Source organism: Dipodomys merriami, unplaced genomic scaffold (genome assembly GCF_024711535.1).
Source record: "Dipodomys merriami isolate MVZ:Mamm:240054 unplaced genomic scaffold, mDipMer1.0.p SCAF_2, whole genome shotgun sequence".
NCBI classification, from domain to species: Eukaryota; Metazoa; Chordata; class Mammalia; order Rodentia; family Heteromyidae; genus Dipodomys; species Dipodomys merriami.
In genome coordinates, this window is record NW_027203381.1 from 29071430 (window position 1) to 29096729 (window position 25300).

Below are 25300 nucleotides of genomic sequence, written 5' to 3' on the forward strand. Positions count from 1 at the left end.
TCAAGTGCTAGACTTGAGTGCAAAAGCTCAGGGACAAGGTCCATGCCCTGAGTTCAAGCTCCAAGACCAGCACAAAATAAAATTTAGGAAAGACTGCCCTTGGCAGCAGTGAGAAACCAGTCACCATCACACATGAGGAGGAGAGAAGATACCTTGACCAGACACTATACCTATAGCAGGGATTACATGGAGACACGCTACAGCAGAAACTGCTTGGATAAGGACACTACCCATTCTCCCCTCCTAAATTACAATTATTCATTCACTCAACCGGTACCTATGGAACATTTACTATATTCAAGGCTCAAGAGCTATGCCACTAACATGACATACAAAATACATAAAAATAAAAGTACTCGGGCTGGGAAGGTGGCTCAGTGGTAGAGCGCTTGCCTTGCATGCATGAGGCCCTGGGTTCGATTCCTCAGCACCACATAAGCAAAAAGAAAAAAGCTGGAAGTGGCGCTGTGGCTCAAGTGGTAGAGCGCTAGCCTTGAGCTGAAGAGCTGAGGGACAGTGCTCAGGCCCAGAGTTCAGGCCCCACAACCGGACCCCAAAAAAAAAAATAAAAATAAAATAAAATAAAAAAGTAAAATAAAAGTACTCTTCCTTTCTTGAGCAGTGGACCAGCAACTCAAGATGTGGGAATCTACTCGGAATGATAGAGGCCCTAAAGGAGATTTAATGGTGAGGAGTAACATGTTGCAGCCCTCATCTTTTTCATGCCTCTTATTAAATGTCCCTTTCCTCCGTAACTGAACACCCAAAACTCTTGCCTTGATTGTTCTTTTATATTAAAATCCACAGATTGGAATCTATCTGGTTCTCTTTAACCTTAACCTCTTTTCCTATTCATGGCTATGCTCTGAGGCCAGGAGACAGCATCCCGCTTACCAGATATTTTGTGTTAGCACAAGATAATGGAGCAAGAAGGCCAGAAACATGGCCCAAGTCTGAAAGAGTGACATGGTATAGAGGTGGCACTATTTCCTCACAACTCAGCTACCATAAAACCTCCTGATTTCTACTGGTTTCCTTCCCTATGGATCTACCCTATTCCCATCAAACTGCGTACAGCAAGTAAAGCCGGATGATCATAACAGCAATGTCTCCCAAAAGGAAATCCTCTAATTTTCTCAGGAAGGTTGAGACATATATTTCCATGGTGTAGCACCTTTTAAGATACTAAATTTTGTTTTCATTTAATAAAAGTACAGAAATATGAGAGAAACACAGTTTAAATGCATTGTCTCAACATCACAGTCATCAGATACTCAGTTTTATGAACTGTGGAGGGTTTTCCTACTGTTGTTGGGCCAGTAATTATAATAAACAAAGGGATGGAGAAGAGTTCTCAAATCATAGATTAAAAAATAGTGCATTCTCAAGCCAGATGCCAGTGGCTAATGTCTGTAATCCTAGCTACTCAGGAGGCTGAGATCTCAGGATCAGTTTGATGCCAGTCATTCAACTCAACAGCTTTAAAACCCAACCTGCCTTTGGAGCTAATGAAACAGTCCAAAGATGCCTTGCTCATCTTCTATTCTGAGTATGTAAAAAGAAATCTGGGGTTTGTCCCACACATTTTTGGTTAAGGCCTCCTATAAAATTATTTCCTCCTTGGGGACAAACAAGTCGTTTAAGGATTCAGGTGGACCTGTTGCAACAATGAGAAGTACAAAATGTCATGTCAAAACCAGCTTTACAATGTCGGTGTGTGGGGGGGGGGGTATGATTGGGTGGGGGGGAGGGGGGAGGCTGGGAAGGGAGGTGAAGGGTAAACAAAGGAGGAGGCTGCAATGCTTGGTAAGAAATGTATGCATTATCCTGCCCATGTAATTGTAACCCCTCTGTACAGTATGTTCTCAAATAAAATAAAATAAAATAAAATAAATAAAAAAATAAAAAAATTATTTCCTCCTATAAAAATAAATCCTATATTTATATATTCATCTATTTGTCATGTTTAACTTTCTATACATTGTCAGAGTATATTCTGGAGGCCAACTTGGGATTTCAGGTTAGAATGATGTTAGAGATAGGAAAAACATAACATAACATTCATTTTTTCTTCTTTTCTGATTATTTAAACTAAAAAGTGTATACAACATCTTCATTACAGTTTGAACTCTATTTCTTAGAGTTTCTTTCTTATACATTTTAATCTAAAATCAGCACTGTCCCTGAGCTTCTTTTGCTCAAGGCTATCACTCTACCACTTGAGCCATAGTGCCACTTCCAGTTTTTTCTATTTATGTGGTACTGAGGAATCAAATCCAGAGCTTCATGCATGCTAGACAAGCACTCTACTACTAAGCCACATTCCTAGCCCCAACCTAACTTTCTCAACAGGACTTTTCCCTCCACAGGAAATCACTCTTAAGGAAAAATGATACTTAAATTGGAAGTAACATTCTTGACTGTTCATTCTGTAAAGACAATTCTCTGCATCTATTGAGATGATCATGTGATTCTTATCCTTGGCTCCTACTGATGTGTTGAATTATGTTAATTGACTTGTGTATATTGAACCAGCTTTGTATCTCTGAACTGAATCCCATTTGGTCATAGTGTATGAATTTTTTGATTAGTTGTTGTAGACGGCCAGAATTTTATTGAGAAGTTTTGCATCGCTGTTCATTAAAGAACATCTATAGCTCTCTTTCTTTGATGGATCCCTATCTGTTAGGGGCATGAGGGTTATGCTGGTCTCATAGAATGAGTTTGGTAGTGAACTTTCATTGTCAATTTCATTGAAGAGTTTGAGGAGTACTGGAGGAGTTCTCCTTTGAAAGCTGTGAATCTGTCTGGTCCTGGGCTTTTCTTGGGTGGGAGTCCTTTTATTGCCATTTCTATTTCAATACTTAATATCGGTCTATTTAGTTGGTTTAGATCTTCTTGGTTCAGTTTGGTTCTATCAATATTTGCTAAAATTTCTTCCATTTCTTCTATATTCTCAACTTTGTTAACATAATGATTTGTAAAGTATTCCCTTATAATGTTCAGAATCTTGCTTGTTTCTTGTTTCTCCCCTTTCTCATCTCTGATTTTATTTACTTGGTTGTATTCCCTTTTTTTGGCCAGATTTGCTAAGGGTCTGTCAATTTTGTTAATTTTTCAAAGAACAAACTCTGTTTTATTGATCCTTGCTATGGTTTTTTTTGGACTCTAATTCATTTAGTTCTGATTTAATTTTAATTATTTGTTTCTGTCTTCTGGATTGGGGTTGGTTTTTTTGTTTTTTTTGTTTTTTTGTTTTTTTGCCAGTCATGGGGCCTGAGCTCTGGGCCTGGGTGCTGTCCCTCAGCTCTTCAGCTCAAGGCTAGCACTCTACCACTTGAGCCACAGTGCCACTTCTGGCTTTTTCTGCTTATGTGGTGCTGAGGAATTGAACCCAGGGCCTCTTGCATGCAAGGCAAGCACTCTACCACTGAGCCACTGGGGTTGTTGTTTTTAATGTACTATGGAAAGTTATTTCTTTTTTCTTTCATTTCTTTTTACTTGGTTTATCCTCCATTGTCACTGTTTTTTATTTTGGTACCCTGTGTCCTGTAAATACATTTGTCTGATTTGGGGAAAAGAAGGGGAACAACAAAATGATGAGACAAAGGATAAATGGTGAACCAAAGCAACAGCGATACTCACAAAACACTATGTTGGAAATGAACTTTACAACTTGGGGGAAGGAAGTTGGGGTGGAGGAGGGAAGATGGGGAGGGAAAGTGGGAGAAAAACAAAGGAGGAAACAATGTTGGACAAGAAATGTACTCATTACCTTTCTTATGTAACTGTAACTCCTCTGTACATTTCCTTTACAATAAAACTTAATTATAAAAAAGAAAAAATACAACTGTCTATTTCTCACTGATAACATCTAAAAAGTGATTGCTCCTGGAAAGTGTATTTAATCACTGAATGCATGCTGCTGTTTTACCAAATAAACTGTACTAATGGGGGGGCGGGGAAATGAGTGTATGATGAAGGCAGAGCAGTCTTAGCACCAAAGAAGGTTCCTTCTGGATTTTCCCCTTTTCAAGTATTCTCATCTTGTAGGAGATAAACAAATGAGGGGGTAACAATGCTCAACAAGAAATGTACTCATTACCTTACTGATGTAACTGTAACCCCTCTGTACAGCATCTTTACAATAAAATAAAATTTTAAAAAAAGAATGCTCACCTTGACAATAAAAAAGAATGCTAAAAAGTATTCCATAAACTAATCAAAAACTAATTTGCTTCCTTCCTGCCAAATTCAGGGATACTGTTCTATGCTACACTAACATTTTCCTTTTTCTTGATTTATTTACAAATGTTAAAAATTTCCCCCTAACATTAAGCTCCAAAACCTTTCCCTAAGAACCTAACATTTTAATTTGTAAGTTATAATCAAAAGGAGTTATGTTCCCAATTGTAAATAGATATAGATTCCATTTGTTACTAAGTGCCCCAAAAAAGAGAGATTGTGGGTATATGTTCTTGCTGATTCTTAGTGATTACATTTTTTTTCCTTTTTTACTTTTTTTACTCTTTCTTCAATAGTCCACAATGGGATTAATCTGCCCATACAAAAATCAAAAGTTGACCATAATTGCAAGGATGCCAAGGTACACAATCAACTTATACTTTCACATATATCACAGCATCCCTGATGTTCACTGTGCACACCCTGAGATGCTCTTCGGAAATACATTGAAGGTGGAGGCAGAGTGGCTCATAGGGAATCAGGTGAGGTCTTGGTGTGAGCTTCAGACACATCACAGTTCCCAACAGCCATTGGAAAATTAAGTGTTTTTATACTGGTATCATGTAATATAGCTTTTGCCAACTCCTTTGGTTTAGTGAAAAAATGCAAGTGGTTATCTAAAGCCACAAATATATCTCTACCTTAGCATTTCCTTTACTGAGCCAACAGTTTATATACTCATAGCTCTTGACTTCACTCTGGGAACTGACTGGGCCTGAAGAGACATGAACACTGAAATACTGGGTTTACACTTGTTCTTCTAAGATCCCAGGAAGTACATAACTATTAGAGTAGTATGAAAAATATCGACAGAGGCAGGACAAAAAAAGTTCACAAATAGTCACTCTGGCCACAGTGAACATGTTTAGGACATACTGCGATGCTTAATGAAAAAGCTCCAATGGCAAAGGGAGTACTTGAACTCATAACCTATTATTTCTTATTTATTTTATTTTAAAAAGGTTTCAACATATGTGTAATTATTGAGAATATTAAGAACCCTTTCACCTATACCAATAATCCAGCTTTAACCCTGATCTACTTTAGACCATCTGAATTCTCATGTACTTACCTACCCCTTACCCTGTATCATATTGAAACAAATTCCAGATACTATATCATTTCAACTGTAAACATTTCTGTATGTGACTCTAAAAGATACAAATTCATATCTACAAATAACCATAAAACTCATATCCTACTTTTAAAATTAATCATTTTAGTTAGGCACTAGTAGCTCTCACCTATAGCCCTAGCTACTCAGGAGGCTGAGATCTGAGGATTATGGTTCAGTGTCAGCCAGGGCAGGAAAGTCCATGAGACTTATATCTAACTAAGCATCAAAAAGCCAGAAGTAAACTGTGGTTCAAGTAGTTAAAACACTAGCCTGGAGCAAAGAAGCTCAGGAACAGCACTTGGGTCCTTAATTCAAGCTCTAGGAACAGCACACACACACACACACACACACACACACACACACACACACACACACACACACACACACACACACACCTACACAATGCCAATTGTGAGCAAAGGATCTGAACAAATGCAAAGACGCACCATATTCATTGATCAGAACACAGAACAGTAAAAGATAACGAGAGGAGCAATTGGCAGGAGTACAGGGGTTGGTTGGAGGGAAGAGGTTTAGCTCTGAAAAGCACTTAACCCATTCAGGTTACTTGTTTGGTTTTGAAATTTTGACTCAGCAAGGGGGCAATGAATACATTCACTCTCTTATTATTTCTTCCCTCTGTGTGAATACACAATTACCATAAAATAAAGATTCATTTAAGCATTACAGTGGGAATGAAGATTTTTTTAAAAAAAATACACATGGGCTAAGACCCACAGATCAACTCAGACACATCCGTCCAATTGAGACACCCCCACATATTCACAAACAGTGTATCCCATGACAACTTGGCTTTACTGGCAAACTGTCTAAATGAATCCAGAATGTACAAAACAGCAATGGCTAAACACAAGTGTGTCTTTGAGATAATAGAATATCTGGGGGGTTAAAAAAATAAGAAAATGTATTCATGTGTTTGAAGGTTTTTGCATTCTCTATATTGAGCAAGTATTTCTAGACTCAAGTAATGCACAATGAATAAAACGAACCAAATGTACTGCTCACCTGGATCTCCCCTTCCATGGCATTCCATAGGTAGGAGACAAATAAGCCAGATACAGGGTGAATTTAAGAGCCAGTGGTCAATGTCTTCCAGCTGCAGACCAACCCTGCACTATCTGTCTGGTGATAACAGAACTGAACCCACAGGATGACACTAAGTTTAATAAATAGAGGCTTAGGAAGAAGAGGTCTCCTTCCTGGTGCCACAAAGCTTCTATTTCATTCTTCTCCATCAACATGCTGTGGACTAACAGTCACAGAATGCCATAACCGAGGGACTTCAAAGAAGCTCACTCACACTGACCTCAGTGGGACCCTGAATGACCTCCTGTCAAGGTTCGGTGGCACCACTGCTGGATTCCATTAAAGCCGGGTGCTGGTAGCTCACACCTGTAACCCTAGCTACTCAAAAGGCTGAGATCTGAGGCTCACAGTTCAGAGCCAGCCTGGGCAGGAAAGTCTATGGAACTCTGATCTCCACTTTTAAAAAAAGCCAGAAATAAAGCTGTGGCTCAAGTGTTAGAGTGCTAACCTTGAGCAAAAGAATCTCAGGGATAGCACCCAGGCCCTAAATTCAAGCCCCAGGACCCGCACCAAATAACAAACAGACAAAAAAAAAAACTTTAGAGGTTTTAAAACCCATCTCTTCTGACCTTAAGCAGAAAGAGAGGCATTATATTTGCCTAGCCAGACTGCCTTTCCTTACCTGCTCACAACAGCCCTAGTTATGACCACCTATGGCCCTAGGTGACATAGGAAACAGCTTCCAAGTCCTGGATGTAATCCACACCTCACCTCCTCTCAACAGGTCTGAACTCAGCCCTGGAAAAGATCCCATCCCTAGATTTTTTCTCCCTTCACTGTTTCCCTGCATTCCTGAGCTAGTCCTTTTTTTTACACATTCCAATATATTTATTCTGTAAAAACAATACATTTTTTGTTTTTGATATTTTTTACAGCAAACTTTTCAACTACAAACCTCGAATACTTGAAAAAATGTTCAAAGGATGAACCTAACAGGATCAACAAAACCCAAACTGACTACATGTGAGCTCACAATATAAGCTGGTATAAAAATAAATTATGTTCCTCTATTATCACAATAACAACAACCCAAGCTAGTCTTAGAGTTCTCATACCCTTGTATTGTTAATTGTTCATTCTATAAACACTCATTGTACAACCTACTATGTGGTTCTGTCTCCTGTGTTCACAAGTGGGTCACAAGTGCCATGGGGGAACATAAATGAGACATGTGGATATAGAAATACAAAAACAGCTTCTTTTTTATTTTAAATAGAAGAAGGCCAAATAAGCCCCAATTTGGTTAAAGGGGAAGATGTGCAACACTCTCTAACTCAAACAGGCTGACTTATTCATGTGGTAACATGTTGGATTAAATACTTTTAAAGATCAACATGTCTCCATGAAGATCAAGTAGAATTGGACACAAAGTAGAATTGGACACAAAGTTTTATCCAAGTTTATCTTTTTATCTCACTCCAGTCACCCTCAAAACAATTATTTTTAACATCAGCTAAAAGCAAGCCAAGCAAGAGAATCTGAACAACTGCTTTTTGTAATATCATCAGAAAGAGAGGTGCCATGGAGCACTGTGACTTTGCTATTAGATTGACATTCCTGTATCTCTGTTAATTCTGGATTCTTACCATGAACAAGTTAGGGAACAAGAGTTTTCCTCAGGACCAGTCTCTCTGGTTATTTGTCATTCATGTGGCCATTACCCCCTCAGCAGTGTTAGCTTCAATTTCAACCAAGGGATCCTAGTTGGTGAATATTCTGGCCTTGTGGTCTTTGAGATGTGTTGTAACACAGCAGATAAAAGCATGCTTTTAACCAGGAAGCAGCCAGTGCATTTGCCCAATGCTTTATTTGCTTTTTTGTCTGTTTCCTTTAGTTCCTGTCTTAATGGAACAGAAGCTTTGGGCAGGAGTGAAGATGTTGCCCTAATATGTGGAAGACCAAGGGGTTACCAGAAGATCAGAAGTTGACAGAAATTCAGAGAAAAGTGATTCTTGGACCTATGGTCACCAATCTGTGCTAAGTAGGTCCCCAACTCGCAGTCAGGCAATGGTGGCCATGTTCATCAAGGAGCATGGCTGCATACTCTGGGTCCTCCAACCTCATCGCTCTTCCAGACAGCAGCTGTGACATCGGTGGCTCTTAGGTCACATGGGAATGCATTTACTACTTAAGTCTCTTTTTACCTTCACAGCCTCATCCAAAGACCGGGCCCAAGTGGCGCTGTAGCTCAAGTGGTAGAGCACTCACCTTGAGCTGAAGAGCTGAGGGATAGCGCCCAGGCCCAGAGTTCAAGCCCCACAAAAAAAAAAAAAAAAAAAGACCGGGCCCATCATTCTTTGTGTGTCTGTCGGAGAAATGAGGTAAACAAGCAAGATTAACCTTCACAGACATATTGAAGAGGGTAGGTGATGGACTTGAACCTTTCTTTTTTTTTTTTTTTTTTTTGTCGGTCGTGGGGCTTGAACTCTGGGCCTGGGCACTGTCCCTCAGCTCTTCAGCTCAAGGCGAGCACTCTACCACTTGAGCTACAGCGCCACTTCCGCTTTTCTGGTGGTTTATTGGAGATAGGAGTCTCACGGTCTTTCCTGCCCGGGCTGGCTTTGAACCGCTATCCTCAGATCTCAGCCTCCTGAGTAGCTAGGATTACAGGCGTGAGCCACCAGCGCCCGGCATTGTGTTTTCTTTTTTTTTTTTTTTTTTTTTTTTTTTTGTCGGTCATGGGGCTTGAACTTTGGGCTTAGGCACTTTCCCTGAGCTCTTCAGCTCAAGGCAAGCGCTCTACTGCTTGAGCCACAGCGCCACTTCCGGACTTGAACCTTTCTTCCCAGAGAAGTTCTTACTACAGGATGAAGAGGGTGGACAGGCTTTACTATCCTTGTTCCAGGGCATTATCTATAGGTCTCCCTCCATGTAGTAAGAATGGCTGGTCAGGCCATTTAACTTGGTAGCTTTGGATATCTATATCAAAGTACAGAGAACTCAAAAATAAATATCTTCATAATGCATTGAAAATGTCCAGAAAAACAGAAAGAAGTCCTGCTAAAAATTAGCAGATAAAAAGAAATTGAAAGAGTAGAGTAGTGATTAGTAAAACAAAAACTAAAATAACTGTCCAAAGAATTACTGAAAGAAAACTTGGGTTTTTTGAACAAGTAATAAGATTAGATAAACCCCTGGGAAATTTGAAGAAAAGAAGGCAGAAAGAGACTCAAGTAAATAAAATGAGAGATGACAAGGAAATATTACAACTAATAACAAAGAAATCCAAGGATCATGAAGGAATCCTTTCTGATGGACATATTTCTTGATGATGAGCTGAAATAACACCGGTTGAGATCCTTGGAAAATGTCTCCTCATCCCTCAACGTCCCTCTGAGCAGAGAGCAGCCAGGGAGGTAGGAGCCTAGAGATCTGGGTCCTACAGACATGGTACAACCCTGGAAATTCCATCCTGGATGAAGAAAAGGGATTACTTGCCTGTTGCATGGGTTCCTGATTTGGAAGTGAGGCTGAGTCATTGCCCTGACTGGGGTGAGGAAGCCTCCTAATTGAGTTGAACATCTTGGGACAAGCTGAGGGAGGCCGGGCAAGAGAAACTTGCAAATGGGATGCAATATGCGAATAGGCCAGTGGGGGGAGCAGTGCTCACCATGCTGACGGGGTGAGTGGCGTCAGTGAGGGCCCTCAGGGTCATCCCCTTGCACCCTGCCTTCCAGCCAAGCAGAGGAACCCTTGTGCAGTCTGTGCTACTCAGGGAGGGAAGGCCTCACATCCTCTCATCTTTTCACTCTGTACCGACTGACCCTCGTGCAGGGCCTGAATGGGGCCTGGGTGTGGTTGTGAAAATGACCACCTTGGGAGCTGCCTTCCAGGCGGCAGGGGGTGGTGCACCAAGTGTCTATCAGGTGCTTGGAAGGGAACAAGCAGCTGCAATATTGAAAACAGCCAGGGAGGCCTTGGTCACTAGGCATGGGTCTGAAGGTACTGAGGTGGCAGAACCAGAAAGATAAGAGAACGCCTGGCCGTATCACCTCTAGGAGTGGTTGTGCAGGGAAGACTCGGCCATGATGAATGAGAGGGAGACATGTGTCCAGGAAGGAGGACAGTGTGGGAGTAGGGGGGAAGAGGGTGGACAAGACAAATGGCACTGTCCATGCCCCAGCCTCTCCCTAACCCACTGCAAACTGCCACACACGGATGAAGTCAGACTTTCTATTCTTCCAGGGTCAGGCATGCTTCACCTAGGCCTCAACTTTCAGGTCTCCAGGAGGCTGTGGTTGTAGCCCCTGTAAGGAGAGACTCTGGGACAGTAACCCATTTGGCTGAGCCCCAATGATTTTCTGTCTGCTGGTTGGGACATGGTTGAGCTTTACCCAAGAGGCCTGTCCACTGGGCAGCCATACTATCTCGGATGAATCCTTAGAATGAGAGACGAGAGGGGCGACACACAGAAGGAAGGAGAAACAAGGGAGAGACAGAGCCGCCCCACCTCGCAGCTTCTCGTAACTTGGTCGTGGACGTCGCCCGTTTCATTGCTCAGAAGTCAGGTCTGAGTCCAGTCTATCTCAAGGGCAGCGGCCCACAGGCTTGGACAGCGGGAGGCTACAGTTAGTGTGAGGCCTAGTGCAGTGGCCATCTGGAGGACTGAGAGGAGACGTGGGTCAGTTCTATGAGTCACGAGGGTCACTAGCAGGTCTATGTCAAAAGGGCATGGTTTCTGAGTCTCATTTGTGTCTTCCTGTGGTACAGAGGAACCTGTGGCCAAGAGGCAAGGTGGCATTTTCTAGAGCCTGCTGTGGGATCCCAGGGCTGGGTTGAGTTGCAGTTTCCTATCTCTTCTCCTTGGAATTGTCCTCCATCCAGGTTAGTGCCTCAGAGATGTGTGACACTTCCTGTCACAGGTGATATAGGTACTTGGGAGCCTGATGACCTCCTAGGAAGCAGATCCAAAGGGGATCCCCAGGGATCGGGGATAAGGGAGGGCTGGGATCCCCTGAGGGACACAATGTTATATCCAGGGTCACATCTGGTTTAAAGGAAGGCTGCTAGTGAACCCATCTGTACCTTCCCCAAATTGGGCACTGCTACATCCAGATCTACCTGGGGACAGTGGGTGGGGGGATTGGTATAACTCCAGCCAGTCTAGGCAAGACGGGCATGAGTCTTGTCAGAAGAAAAGGCTCAAGGGAAAGGACCTCTAGAGATGACCTCATTTCCTTGACAACAGAACAAAGAAAGCTTAGAGCCCTGGTTGGTCCAGGGACCAACAGTCCACACAAGCCCCCGTTAGCTCACTTGTGTGGGGATCATGTATTAAACAACATGGTTTCTTGCTGTCTCCCAATTTGTAGAGGTGCAGACCTCAATGAAGACCACAGAGAGCTGTAGATGTTGGATCAGCCCTCACCACTGCTGTCTCTGGAGATTTTTCCAGAGGACCTCACAGGTGACATGGGGCATCCAGGGCAGTTAACGGCTAGCCAGCCCACCATTCTAATCTCCCTGGTCATCACCAGCTCTCCCTACCCTGTGTATGATTTGTGTGTGTGTGGTCAATTCTTTCCAAGCATTTCAATGGACTGTGTGGCAGTGAATCTTCTTGTAGTTTTTTTAGATTCCACTTGAACTGTCCCTCCTTGGTTGTGCTCCAGGATGAAGATCAGTTGGCTCCAGGTCTGTTCCTGCAGGCCAGGGTTCCTCATGGCAGGCACACTGCAGTTGCTGCTGGGCCACATGTTGCCTGCCCAGTTTGTCTGGGACAATATCTTCATCCCCACTTTCCTGACCACCTATAGAAGATTTGCGAACACCCAGCAGATACTTGACCTGCTGTCCAAAAGGTAAACACCATCTCTGTCTGATATCAGGGGATCCCCAACTGCAGATGGAGCCTGGGAAGTGGGGTGCTCACAGAAGCGCACTCATTGGCTGTTGCCAGCACCTGTGATATAAGTCATGGAAGTAGTGGTCTGGGGCGCCCTGTGGGGAGTCCTGTCCCGGGCTGTGTGCTCTTTGTGACTAAGCCTCTCTGGCTCCAGCTTTACTAATCTGAAGTCTTGGACAAAGCAGTCTATTTATGAAGAGAGTACCAGAGTCTATCCTGGATGAGGGTCCCTAACCTAGGTGTAGACAGAGCAGGGATGGGGGTAGAGAGAGGGGTCCTGGGCTCTCAGGAGTATCAGGGAAGGAGCTGGTTGTCCTCATGCATGGCATAGATATGAAGTACCCACAGTGGAAGGGCAAATTTCCAGGCAATGAGCATAATTCAGTGAGAAGAGCAGGAAAGTTCTGGTTGTCCTAGACTCTGGTCCACGGAGAATCAGCCAGTAATGCTAGAAGTCATCAACAGGTTCAATACTTGTGAAGTCCCCACAGACTCCTCCAGACATGAGGACACCCTCTACCACTGCAGCGACGATGTCATACCACAAGATTGGCTCAGCAAGTGAGTGGGCTTTGGTCTCCAGGGAGAGCATCTGTCTCCAGAGTGGTGACAATTGGAGGTGGGAAGGGGGGGGGGAATGGGAAAAATTAGGAGCCCACAACTCTTGTGATTCTCCCAAGAGCCTTGAAGTGTGGGGCTTTGACCACCGGAGGAGGAAGACACTGGGCTGGGGGTGCTGTTCTGAGCACTGGGGAGGCTGTGGGGCTCAGAACTGAGCCATGAGAATTCATCCTCACCATAGCCCATTCCAGCCAGGCTTGCCAGGGGGCAAGGTAGGGGTAGGGGCACCTGTCCTTGTCATAGCCCCTCAGAAGGTGCTAGGAGTGTCGGTGACAGCTCAGAGCCAGGCTGTGCCACCAGAACAGTGTGGTAGAAAGATAGACCACAAGGGGCTTATGGGGATGCCGCAGCAGAACCATCAATGAGGTGCTCTAGCACTCTATGGCCAGGCCGAACAACAAGCCTTACTTGAGTCTACAGTCCAGTGGCCCAGCAGAGAGAGAAGGGAAGATGTGGAACTTCCAGAATAGAACAGAGTTGCTTACGTTTGGGCTTGGATTCCTTCCTAGAATTTCTCTTCAGTCCTTGCCTGGTTGGCCTGCCATTTCCTGGACAGCCAAAAGGCACTTGTGTTAGTATGTGCTGATCTCTGAATGGACAGCGACAATCGCAGGATGATGGGGGAGATTAGGAGAGTTGCTGGCCTTTTTGTGACTCTGCTTCCCGCCCATCTGCTCCTAGTGCCATCTCGTCTCTCCTGGACACATATGTGGACCACTACCCAGAGGACTTCTTCCAACCTTGCAGCCTCAAGCAGCTCCCAGCTCACCTGAAGCTCATTTTGTTTGGATCAGACCTAGAGTGCATGTCTACCATCTCTTGGCATAGATGGAGTTCCAGGAACTCAGCAAGAGCAAGGCTAGAGGTGTACAGCCTGGGGCTGAAACAGTATCTTTGGGGATGGATGGTGCAGGGCACCACTGGGAGATGGCTCCAAAGCTAGCCATGGGCCAGGAATGAGGAGGAGCCTGAAACCCACAGTGGGTGGAAGGAAGTTGAAGAACAGGAGCTGTTGAAGGTCACATGTTGGGAATTCTCAGGGAGGGTCTTTTCTGTCTTTCCAAAGACTCAGATCAAAGCAGTAATGAAAAAGGTCTTGTCTCCTTGTGTGCCTCTATTACCAGCCTCTATTACGAGTACTTGTTCTCAGTCCAAGTCCAGAGCTAGATGTAGCTCCATCAGCGACTCTGGCATCCAGCCTAAGGAGGACCATCATCAGAGAAAGAGCCAAATGCAGAGCTGACTCTAGTGTACAGCCCTAAAGGAGCACCACTGTCCAGTGCAGAGGAAGAACCAGCTCCTACCTCAGCTCAGGTACTCAGTTCTGAGGAAGCTCTAGCCTCCAGTGCTGAGGTGGAGCCATCTCATCCTGTGACCCCAGGGCTCAGTTTTCAGGGAGCACCAGCATCCAGTCCTGACTTGGAGTCATGCCCCACCTTGGCCCAGGAGCTCAGTCCCGAAGGAGCACCAGCACCCAGTACTGACCTAAACACATCTCTCACCTTGGCCTAGGTGCTGAGTCATCTCTTCATCTGAAGTTTCCTTCTATTCTTTATTTTATTGCAATTTATTTGTTAGAGAAAGGTAATTCCTACAATTAGGATTTTTCTGACTTTTTTTTTCCAGATGACTATCACGAAACTTAACATTTATTGAAATTTTACTTTTCCCATTCTCTTGGTTTCCAATTAGGCACCTAAACACTCTCCCACCCCCACTCTCTTCCTAACACACACACACACACACACACACACACACACACACACACACACACACACACACACACACACACACACACACACACACACACACACACACACACACACACACACACACACACACACACACACACACACACACACACACACACACACACACACACACGGAACTCTGACCAGGAGCAGATGCTAATAAACTCAAGACTCTCAAATAACATGGAGAGGTGGCCCCCACTAGGCTGACCAGGCATTTCTCAATCAAAGGCTCTTCCTAAGGCAGCCACAGGCTGCAGGAGAACACCTGGACTAGGTGTGGAATGGGCTGCACAGTGGCTGGCCGCCTGTGCCTAAAGAAAGCGAAGTTACCAAGCACTCAGAAGTTTTGTCCCTAGAGAGAAATACGGGGAGGAGAAGAAAGGCGAGTGGGGGAGGGGTGTTCCTGAGCTGCCCTCAGCATGTTAATCAGTTTTAAAGCTGCCACCAGTAAGAACTAACATTTCATAGTCAAGCGGGGGGAGGGTAAAGGCAGCCCTGTTGTTTTCCTGAGACCCAGGTTGGACTCTCCGGACAAAAGGCACAGACTCACAGAGGGTCAACCCTGAGAAGAACTTACCAGAGCACATCCATTTAAATCACAGCTCTGTGACAGACAGCCCCATGGAAAGGCAATGCAGCCACCCCTGCCCCACCCCCACGGGCACCCGCATAGAGAGCATGTGCTCCACTGGTTTTCTAATAATGGGACACAGTTGGCTACAGGCAGGCGTGGAGTAAAAAAAGATCTGACCTTAAATCCTAGCTCCTTCACTTAAAGTAGTATGGGACTTAGATAACCTGCTTAAATTCCCTGGGGCTCAGTTTCGTTCTTCTATCTACATGCTAGAATCACTATAGAGATGAATGAAGTTCTACATGGAGACTTACAGTTCAGTCCCCAGAACAAGTTCATTGCATACTGTAAGTCCTGTCTCTTTCTCCAACTGGCCCCCAAAGATGGCTATCAGTCCGTCCCAACCCAGATCCTTGCTAGGAACCATGACAGCACCTGCTAGATGTCTGGCTAGGTTACCAACATGGTCTGTGGCCATGCATGAAACAAAGCCAACTGACCCATAAAGGGTTCAATCCCATGATCCTGCTCTCAGTATCAAGGCTCCAACCAAATGAGCTAATTACAGTGGACTCAGATTCGACTCTGCTTATACAGAGATAGTTTCACTATTCCTACAAGCTTTAAATACTGTGGACCTAAAATGCTATGACACAACACATTCACCAACTTTACTAATGATCTCATCTTCGAAAAACCTTAATGTAATAGAGCGAACAGATGTGTCCCTTAAGAGGATTAAGGTGGAAATTCACTAGTGCAATAATACCAGTGGATTTGTGTTCTAAAACTAACACCTATCAATCAACTTAGTTCCCTCCTTGTTTTAGCACTACTTAGCTTCTAGGGGGTAACATGGAGAACTGGGCAGTCAGGTCTTCACCTTCAGGAAGTGACCTGGAAACAGGAGACAATGAGAACCATGTAGACTTAACAGTCTGATGGACATTACCTGGAATCCAAGCTGTCGAGATTGTCTTTTGCACAGGAAGCATCAGGGCACTGTGTTCTGATTCAGTGCAGAGAAGGCCTGAGGGTATGTAACTCTAAGAAGAGCCCAGGGGATGCCCACCCCAAGCTTGGTGTAGCAAGGAGCTAATCCTCACTGCAACTTCAACAGTTTACAATTTTTTTATTTTTTTATTTTGTCTGTTGTGGGGCTTGAACTCTAGGCCTAGGCACTGTCCCTGCACTCTTCAGCTCAACTCAAGTGCTCTACCACTTGAGCCACAGCACCACTTCCAGTTTTCTGGTGATTAATTTGGAGGTAAGAGTCTCATGGATTTTCCTGCCTGGGCTGGCTTTGAACCGTGATCCTCAGATCTCAGCCACCTGAGTAGCTAGGATTACAGGTTTGAGCCACCAGCACCTGACTCAACAATTTACCATTTTACAGATATTTTACAGACGGGGTAGCTGATTCAACAAGGTAACCACTAGGACAAGGTAGTGAGAAAGAAACAAACATGAGACACTCAGGATCAATCTGTTGAGAAGGGGATATCTGGAACATGGACCCACTTCTTGTGAGAGGAATATTCAAGATAGGAAAATAGAGTTCATTAAGAACTTAGATCTGTCAGGCACCAGCTCTGGAACTCAAATTTGTGTTAGCAGGTGACTACTTTCCACTCTTGGTCTCTCCTGCTATGAGATACAATTTCACCGGTACCTGGCCAGGAAGGTGGTTAGAAGTAATAGGTAGAACAGTTCCTGGCTCAGGCACGTGTCTAGAACATGATAGTTATCATTACTCTACAGTCTCCAGCCCACAGCAGGCAATGACACCTTTCCAGTTAAATTACTAAGTCATACTTGCCAATTTGACAGGTAAGCTAGTTATAACATTTTTACAAAAATATTTTACAATTTCAGTTTCATTCAACAGTGGAAAAAAAATTCCTCAGATCCTTAAGTGCCATTAACATCAGTCAATCCACAACACATCCTAAGCTTTAAAATGTCCATGATCCTATTAATTCTATGGTGTGATGTTGTCAAAAGTAGAAATCTATCATAATTTCTGATTAAACCATGAGGTTAGGAATAAACATCTAGTTACGTATGTTTGAAGACAAAAAGGAAAGGACTCATTAAATCCAGCCAAAACATACAAACACCAAAATAAACATTTCTTATGTCTTGGATCACTTTTGCTACCAAGCAATGATTTATTTCATCATCCTCTCTGAACTACAATAAAAAGTTAGTTTCTTTTTAGTTTCTTTTTAATCTATCAGCTTCTCTGCAAGGAGGTGAAAGATTAAGCATAATGAGCACAATATCTTGCTTGTGCCCAATATAATAGCTCTGCTAAATGACAATTTCTCAAGAAATCAGCATCCATGAGCAAAATTATTATGACTTAAGGTGTCCAAGTTTCAGCCAGCTCAAGGTTTCTTGAGACAGGAGAGTCCCTAGGAGATTTTAAAAGTTAACACCCACTAAGATGGCCTCGTTGGGGCTGGTTACAAGGTTTATTCCCCTGTATTTGTGAAAACTCATTCAACTGTACACATGCCCTGCACGCTTGAATCTGTGTGCAATCTACTCCAGTAAAAGGTTACTCCCCCAGGGACTTGAACCTGCACAGCCTCTGGGAACAATGTGAAATCACAGGGAGTATGGGACATTCTATGCTCATGTTTCTCCCCTCTTTCCATCACTCAGAGTGCCCTCCACACAAAGAATTCCTCCCCTTGCCAAGACAAGACTTAGTAGACCTGAGAGAAGTGTTCCCTGAGGCTAGCCTACTCCCTCACCATGACCTAATTCAAGCAGAATTGGCAACTATAAATCTCTACCTCTGAGTATGAACTGTACCAGGCCAGAAAATTCTTCAAGCTCTTACTCTGTCATATACCTTGCACCTGCCCCAGGCCATAAAGTCCTTGGCACACATAGGTGATGGGGCGAACTGTCCAAAGTAATGGGTTGGAAGCCCTAGGAAGTACAACTTCTGCCCACATACATGCAGCTTCCAGAAGATGGATGGAACAGCACTGAGGTCTCCAGTCACATAGACCTCCTCAGCTTCCTACCCCAAGCATCTAAACTAGGCTAACTGCTCTGTCTCAGTTTCTTCATCTCTAAAATAGGGGCAATAAAAGTCCCTATGTCATGGATGGGTCATCGAGTCATGTGGAAAATTAACCACTGTAAAGACAGTATGCACTTATAGTAGATACATAAATGTCCTGCATTCTGCTTAAAGAACTCTGGTTAATAGAATCAGCCACTTGATTTGGTCTGGATGGGGGAAAAAGGCAAATATTTTAATGTATGGCAGGGTTCTTTGGACCAAAAATTCTGAGACTGCAGCTGCCTGACTCTCAAAAAGATAACCATAGGACATGTGGGTCTTTGTCCACAGAACACCACAGAAGATTCTGTGGTCTAGTTCACCACCCAGCTGAGGCTTCCAGTTGGTGGTAAGCATGAGCAGGCAGTGCCAGAGCACCAAAAGTTCCTCCTACCATGCCAGGAACACTGGAGCAAGACTATGGGGCTCTTCCATGGAAACATAAAAACATACTTCAGCTCACAGTTTGAAAGGTCAACCAATGCATATAGCCTTTGAAATTCAAGGAAACCAAGGTCACAAGGCCACAATTATGAGTCTTCTGTGGTTTCAACAAAAGATCACTGTAATAAGAGACCAAAATGAATGGAATAATCATTCCATGTAGATGAAACTCTGAAAACTTTTAACTGAATCCACTGATTAAGAAAATGCAAATAATTTACAAAATAAATCTGATAAATCTATAATACATTATTCTGCCCCTCTGTCTCCTAACCTAGAATGTTTTTATGACTGTGACCACCCTTCAGGGATACAGAAAGAATGAGCTGAAGTTACCCTTTCCTTACTCCTAAAAACTAAGGGTGATGGAGCTCTGCAGCTGTAATAGAAGGGGCCATCACTGCCAAAGTCCTCTGCTTCCTACACACCCTCTACTTCCAAAGCTGAGAGTCACGCAGAAATCTGAAGTTTTTCAAAAATCAATTTCGTTCTTGGAGTCAAGGGTGGTCACTTCCAAATATTTGCCAATGTTGACCCTCAAGGAATAAATTATCTCCAAACTTTAATACGAACTCAAAGGAGAAAATATACAGAGCTGGGCATTCTTCAAGGTGCAGTCATTCTCTTCAAGTGGGAGGAAGCATTTTGCTGGGTAACTAAATGATTAGCTTTCAATGCCCAGCTCTTTACAACAATCACTTTGCAAGACGCCTGTCCTCCTTCAAAGGGGGGAGGGGCGGGGGAGCCTCTCTAACGGGTAGACTGAGCCGCTATTCTTCCCAGGGGACACTCATCTGGGGCTCCAGGCTGAGGCTTTGTGCGCATCGCCCCCACCCTCCGCGCCCCCGCCCCTCCTCCCACAGAGGCTGCCCCTCCAAGGTTCCCAAGGCCACCTGCTTCTCAGAAGAAAAAGGCGATAGTGTGCGCGCAATCTCAAAGCGCGGTCGGCGTCCTCCGCGGTCTCCCCCCTCCCCCGCCCCCTGCAAGGGGAAGAAGGGGAGGTGTCCCCTGGGTAGCGCGCTTTGTCGGGAGGCCGCCCGCAGCGTCCCAGAAGGCCCCACAGAAGGTCTTATCCCGGGCTCCCCTCCGGGCTTTCCTTAAGGAACCAGAGTCCCACGATGCCCGGGGTTCCTCGCGCGCCCCAATCGGCGACCTCCCGGGGACGCTCACCGGCGTTGGAACCCCACCCCGCCCACCCGGCCGAGCTAACGGCGCAGCCATCCGGAACCTCCATCCCTGCCTCTGGCCGGCTCCGCACCTGCTCCGCCGCACCCGCCACCAGCTTTGCGTGGCAGCGTGGGGCTGTCCTTCCTTCCCGCCCAGGAGGGTCCCGCTCCAGCCCCGGGCCCCTCTGCCTCACCCGGAGGAGGATCTGCCCTTGGACGCCGGTCCCCCGAGGCTGCACCCCGCCAAGCCCTCTCGCTGCGCCCCCACCCGCGCGCGCTCCGCGGCCCAGGGCGGCCCCTCGGGTCGTACCTTGTGCGGCGCCCGCAGCAGCCGATGGACCCCGGCCAGCTGGGTGCCGAGCGCGAGGTCCTCGCGGAACGTGAACAGCGGCGGTCGGCTGGGCTCCGGAAAGTTGGTGCTATTGAAAGGATCCGTGTCGTCCAAGAACTGCACCCGACAAGCCAGCGTGGCCATGATGCATCCCTGCGCGGGGGGCGCGGGCCCCGGGGTCAGCGGGCCCGCCGGGTGGCTGGACGCAGGGGAGGCCGCAGCCGCCGCTCTCTGGCTCGCGGACTTGCAGGCTCCGGCGCGCCCGGCTGCAGCCCGGGCTCCGGCCGCAGGGGGCGGGGCGGGGGCGGGGCCGGCGCGCCCCCTCCTTCCCCTCTGGCTTCGGCTCCGCCCCTTCTCTGTTACCCGGGCACCGAGCCCCGCTGCCCCCGCCGCCCGGACCCGCTGTCCCCACCGGGAACCCGAGATCCCTTGCAGAGGCGATCGCCGCCGTGCGCAAACCCAAGCAGCTGCGGCGGGCGGGGAACGCCCGGTGGTCAGACCCAGCTCTGCACGTGCGCCCAGTAGCTCCGTCTCAGCTGCATCCTATGGATCTCAGACATTGGACTGGGGGGGGCGGGGGAAGGGATGAAGAGACGGGGCTGTCCTCCCGAGTCTTTCCCACCTGGGAGATATCTCAGGAGACAGTGTAGCTGGGTTCCTACAGGCCCGATTTGGGAAAGCCTTGGAGGCGAGGTAGCTACTACCTGCAGGAGCAACGTGATGAGGCGGCAGCCACCAGGATCTCAGACTTCTCAGGGAAGTTGCCCCGGGAGAAAGAAGCTAAAAAGGACAGGGAGCTCAGGCGGCTTTACTCGGAAAACGAGGGTAGGATACGCCGTGAATGAGAGGTAGTGGGCAGGCGAGACCCTGAGGATCTGGGACACCTCCCCCCCCCACCCGCCCCAGTTCCGGGCCTGGCCCCAGAGGTGCCCGGTGGGTGCTTGGTTAAAACTCTCCATCGCCAGAGCCTCTCTGCCCAGCTAGACCTTCGGCGTCCGCGGAGAGGAGGGAAGTACAAGACTGGGTTTTGGAACTGCGGAGGTGCTGGGGAGAACCGGGGATCCCCTAGCAGCAGAGAGACTCGGAAGGAAGCTTTGCCGCCTGCCAGCCTGCCTCCGCCAAGCTGGAGCCACCGGCCTCCCGCGCTCGCTTCGCTGCTCACGGGCGACCCCCTGCGTTTCCAAAGAGAAAACTCAACGGCTCTGCATTTCGCCGCACATTCCGCCTAGTCCCTCTTACATATAGATCACCTGGGGAATAGCCAGTTGCTCTTAACCGCTCCGTCCGTCTTCACTACCTTTCCATAAGACATCGCTCCCTTTTCTCTGATTTAAAGGGAAAAGAAAACCCTTATCCCATCTTTTGTGACTTCATCTACATTTTTTAACGTCTTCCTTTCTGGCTACACACACACAAACACACACACACACACACACACACACACACGCACAATGGGTTTTAATAATCCCATGACTGTCATCTTCCCTTCTGGAGAGCTTGGAGTGCGTTTTGCTGCTTGACTATGAATGGGCTTTCTAGACACGCTCATACCAGTGTACCAGCTCTTCGTGGCCAAAATATCAAACCCCAATCCTACTCCTTTCACACCAGGTCCCTGCTTCCATTTTCATGGTCCACTTCCCTGAGACTCTCCTGCCCTAGTCCTTCCAGATATCTTATGTTTCCTACTTGTCCCAACTTGGATACCAAATCATCATCCCAGGGCCTCCTTTTTCAGCCTCCCTCAGCCCCACCTGTTCTTTAGATCCCGGCCTTGTTCCTGCCCTATTTACCTGTCTGCTGACAGTGAGTCTACTCTAGGACTCATTCTTACTGCCCCCACTCTCCCCCCCCCAAAAAAAAACCCTCAGCCTAGTTCAGCCCCTTCCCTCAGGCTACTAGAAATTTCTGCCACTTTCCTCTGATCATTGATCCTGGCCAGCATGCACTGAGGCTTAGCCAGCATAAACCTTAGCAAGCATCTGATCATCTCCACCCTCCATCTCTCCCGTCTCAGGAGATGACCAGTGTCCAATTTTCCTCCTGTTCTACCTCCATCTATACACTAGGTCTCTCTTAGGGACCTAGGCTGCTTCCTCTTCTTCCTCCCTGGGATCCTTACCTTTAGAATGACGGATGGCTTCCTGATTTGCAGCCCATGCAGTTCCATGGAGCCTGCATCTGAAAGGGCCTCAATCTGGTTTAATACTTTGCTACTGATGTCTTAAAACTCTTAATAATATTTATTTTAGCATTTTACATTATTTTTACATTCTCATTGTGTTCTAGGCCCACAATTAGGTGACCAGTCCTGATGAGAATAAACACTCAAGTGATTTCCACTTGAATGTGGCTTAGTGGTAGAGTGTTTGCCTAGCATGCATGAGGCCCTGGGCCTGATTCCTTGGTACTATATAAACAAAAAATAAATAATTCAAAGAAAAATAGCCATTGGAATTTTTTAATATTTTTTAAAAAGCTATATTGTTGGGGCTGGAAAGGTGGCTCAGTGGTAGAATGCTTGCCTCATATGCATAAAGCCCTGGGTTCGATTCCTCAGCACCACATAAACCAAAAAAGCCAGAAGTGGTGCTGTGGCTCTAGTGGTAGAGTGCTAGCCTTGAGCTGAAGAGCTGAAGGACAGTGCCCAGGCCCAGAGTTCAGGCCCCACGACCACCAACAACAACAACAAAAACAAAAGCTAAATTGTTGTGGAGTGGATCTCCTGCTTTAGTTCCTTCACCCCCTGGTTAGATTGTGGAAGAGGAAACCATATTCGCTTCGCTTCTCAGCATTCTCACCACCTTGATCCAGACAGGACCTACCTCCATCCTCCTGAGATCAGCAATTCCAGCCTAATTGCCTCATCCAGGGGCAATTAGCTTTGCTTCCCACTTTTTGCAACAGCACCTGTCACTGTGGACCATTCCTTTCCCAGACTCTCCTCCCCTCCATCTAATTGCTCTATCCATTTTCAGTCCTCCTTCTCTCTATCAGCTATTTCTGGAATCTTCCTGGGTTCTGAACTCCCCTTGGTCCCGTCAACATCTTCCCCAGACGTCTCTTGGCTTCAGTACTCTCCAATCCATGTGCACATGACCTGCAGCTCTAGACCCATGGGGGAGGACATGCTCCCTGACTTCTAGGCTTATTTTTACTTGAACAACACAACATCCCCACTCTGTTACCACCCCACATTAAATGACAACCTCCACCCACTTCTCCAGCCTGACTTCCTACAAAGCTGCAGTCTGCTGGGGGCCTCGCCTGCCTGACTGCTTATTCCAAGGCTTACCAAGCCCGTGAGGCATGGAGCATCACAGCTAAGGCTCTATGCTCTGTGCCTGGCTCTATGCCTCACACAGAGAAGATACACAACTGACCAAGAAGACATTTCTTATGCTACTTTTCTGAGGGGTTTCCTTTCCCCAGTCTTACACCCTGCATGTGGTCTTTCCAGAGCCACTAATCATTCTAAAATGTATATTTGATTGGTTACTCTTTAGAGTAAAATCCTTATATGACAAGCTTCTCTAAATCTAACACTCCATGTATTCTCCCACTTTACACCCTGTTTGTAAGCCAAACTGAAAGCATTACCCTTTTCCAAATAAGCTGAGCAAGTTTCTCAATCTAGAATGCTCTAGAGCTCTGTCTAGCTGGCCAGCCTAACCCATGCATCCTTCAACATTCATTTCTAACACCAGTGCCAGGCCTCTGGAGAGCTGTCTCCAGCTCCACACCAAACAAGACTAATCCCACTTTGCTCTGTAGTCTCAAGTAGTTTACATGTGTCTATTGTCAATACTGGCTTATCATATCCCCACCACCACCACTAACCCATAACCCATGCGAGATTGGAAATTATCTTATTGACACCAAAGATGAAAACCTTTAATGTTTCATCATGTAAGCTCTTTCATTTAAGGTTTTTTTTCCCCTCTGTGGACAACTCCCTTGAAATCACTATTAGTAAATCTCCAGCCTACCCCTGGTTAATAGTCAACTACTTTTTAAGTAATTTCTTTTTTGGGAATGTTATGTTTTGTCTTAGCTTTAAATGTCAAGTGATAAAAAGTTATAGCAAAAAAAAATCAGAAAAAAGAAAAATTATACAAGAAAGGGAATGTAAGCACATGGCTCAAATAAGTGCTAGCCATAAGTAAAAAATCTGAACAAAAGCATAAGGCCCTAAGTTCAAAACCAGCACCAAAATAATTAATAACAATAATCATAATAAAGTAGAGTCTATTTCCTATTCCTTGAACAGAGGTAACTTTGTGACTTGCTCTGTCCAAAAGAATATGGTATTGAGGGGCTGGGAAGGTAGCTCAGTGGTAGAGTGCTTGTCTTGTATGCATGAGGCCCTGGGTTCGATTCCTCAGCACCACATAAGCAAAAAAAAAAAACAAGCTGGAAGTGGCACTGTGGCTCGAGTGGTAGAGCGTTAGCCTTGAGCTGAAGAGCTGAGGGATAGCACCCAGGCCCAGAGTTCAGTCCCCACAACCAGACCCCCTCCCAAAAAAAACAAAAAAAAAAGAATATGGTATTGGACCATTAATGGCTCATACCTGTAAGCTATTCAGGAGGCTAAGATCTGAGGATCACAGTTCAATGCCAGCCTAGGCAAGAAAGTCTGTAAGACTCTTATCTCCAATTAACCACCAAAAAGCTGGCAGTGGAGCTGTAGCTCAAGTGCTAGAGTACTAACCTTGAGCAAAAAAGATAAGGGACATTGTTCAGGCCCTGAATTCAAGCCCCAGGATCAGCCCAAAAAGAGGAAGAGGAGGAGGAGGAGGAGGAGGAGGAGGAGGAGGAGGAGGAGGAGGGGGAGGGGGAGGGGGAGGAGGAGGAGGAGGAGGGGGAGGAGGAGGGGAGGAGGGGAGGGGGAGGAGGGGGAGAAGGAAGGTGAAGGAAGGAGAAGATAGTGGAAGTGATGTTGTGTAACTTTTGAAACTGGGCCTTGAGAGGCTTTACAGCATCTTTTCTTGCCCTTTTGAAACACTGTCTGAGA

At 45.9% G+C, this 25300-nt stretch overlaps 1 protein-coding gene across 7 annotated transcripts in view; it reads right to left on the reverse strand.

Annotated features, from left to right (window-relative positions):
- Fhod3 (formin homology 2 domain containing 3) overlaps window positions 1–20524 on the reverse strand; it is a 430675-nt gene extending 410151 nt beyond the window's left edge. For all 7 annotated transcript variants that reach the window (XM_070029308.1, XM_070029306.1, XM_070029303.1 and 4 more), the window contains exon 1: window positions 20266–20524. In XM_070029308.1, the coding sequence (XP_069885409.1) occupies window positions 20266–20430 (165 nt within the window). In that variant the 5' untranslated portion in view covers window positions 20431–20524. The remainder of the gene's footprint in view (window positions 1–20265) is intronic.
- Between the last annotated feature and the right edge of the window lie 4776 nt (window positions 20525–25300).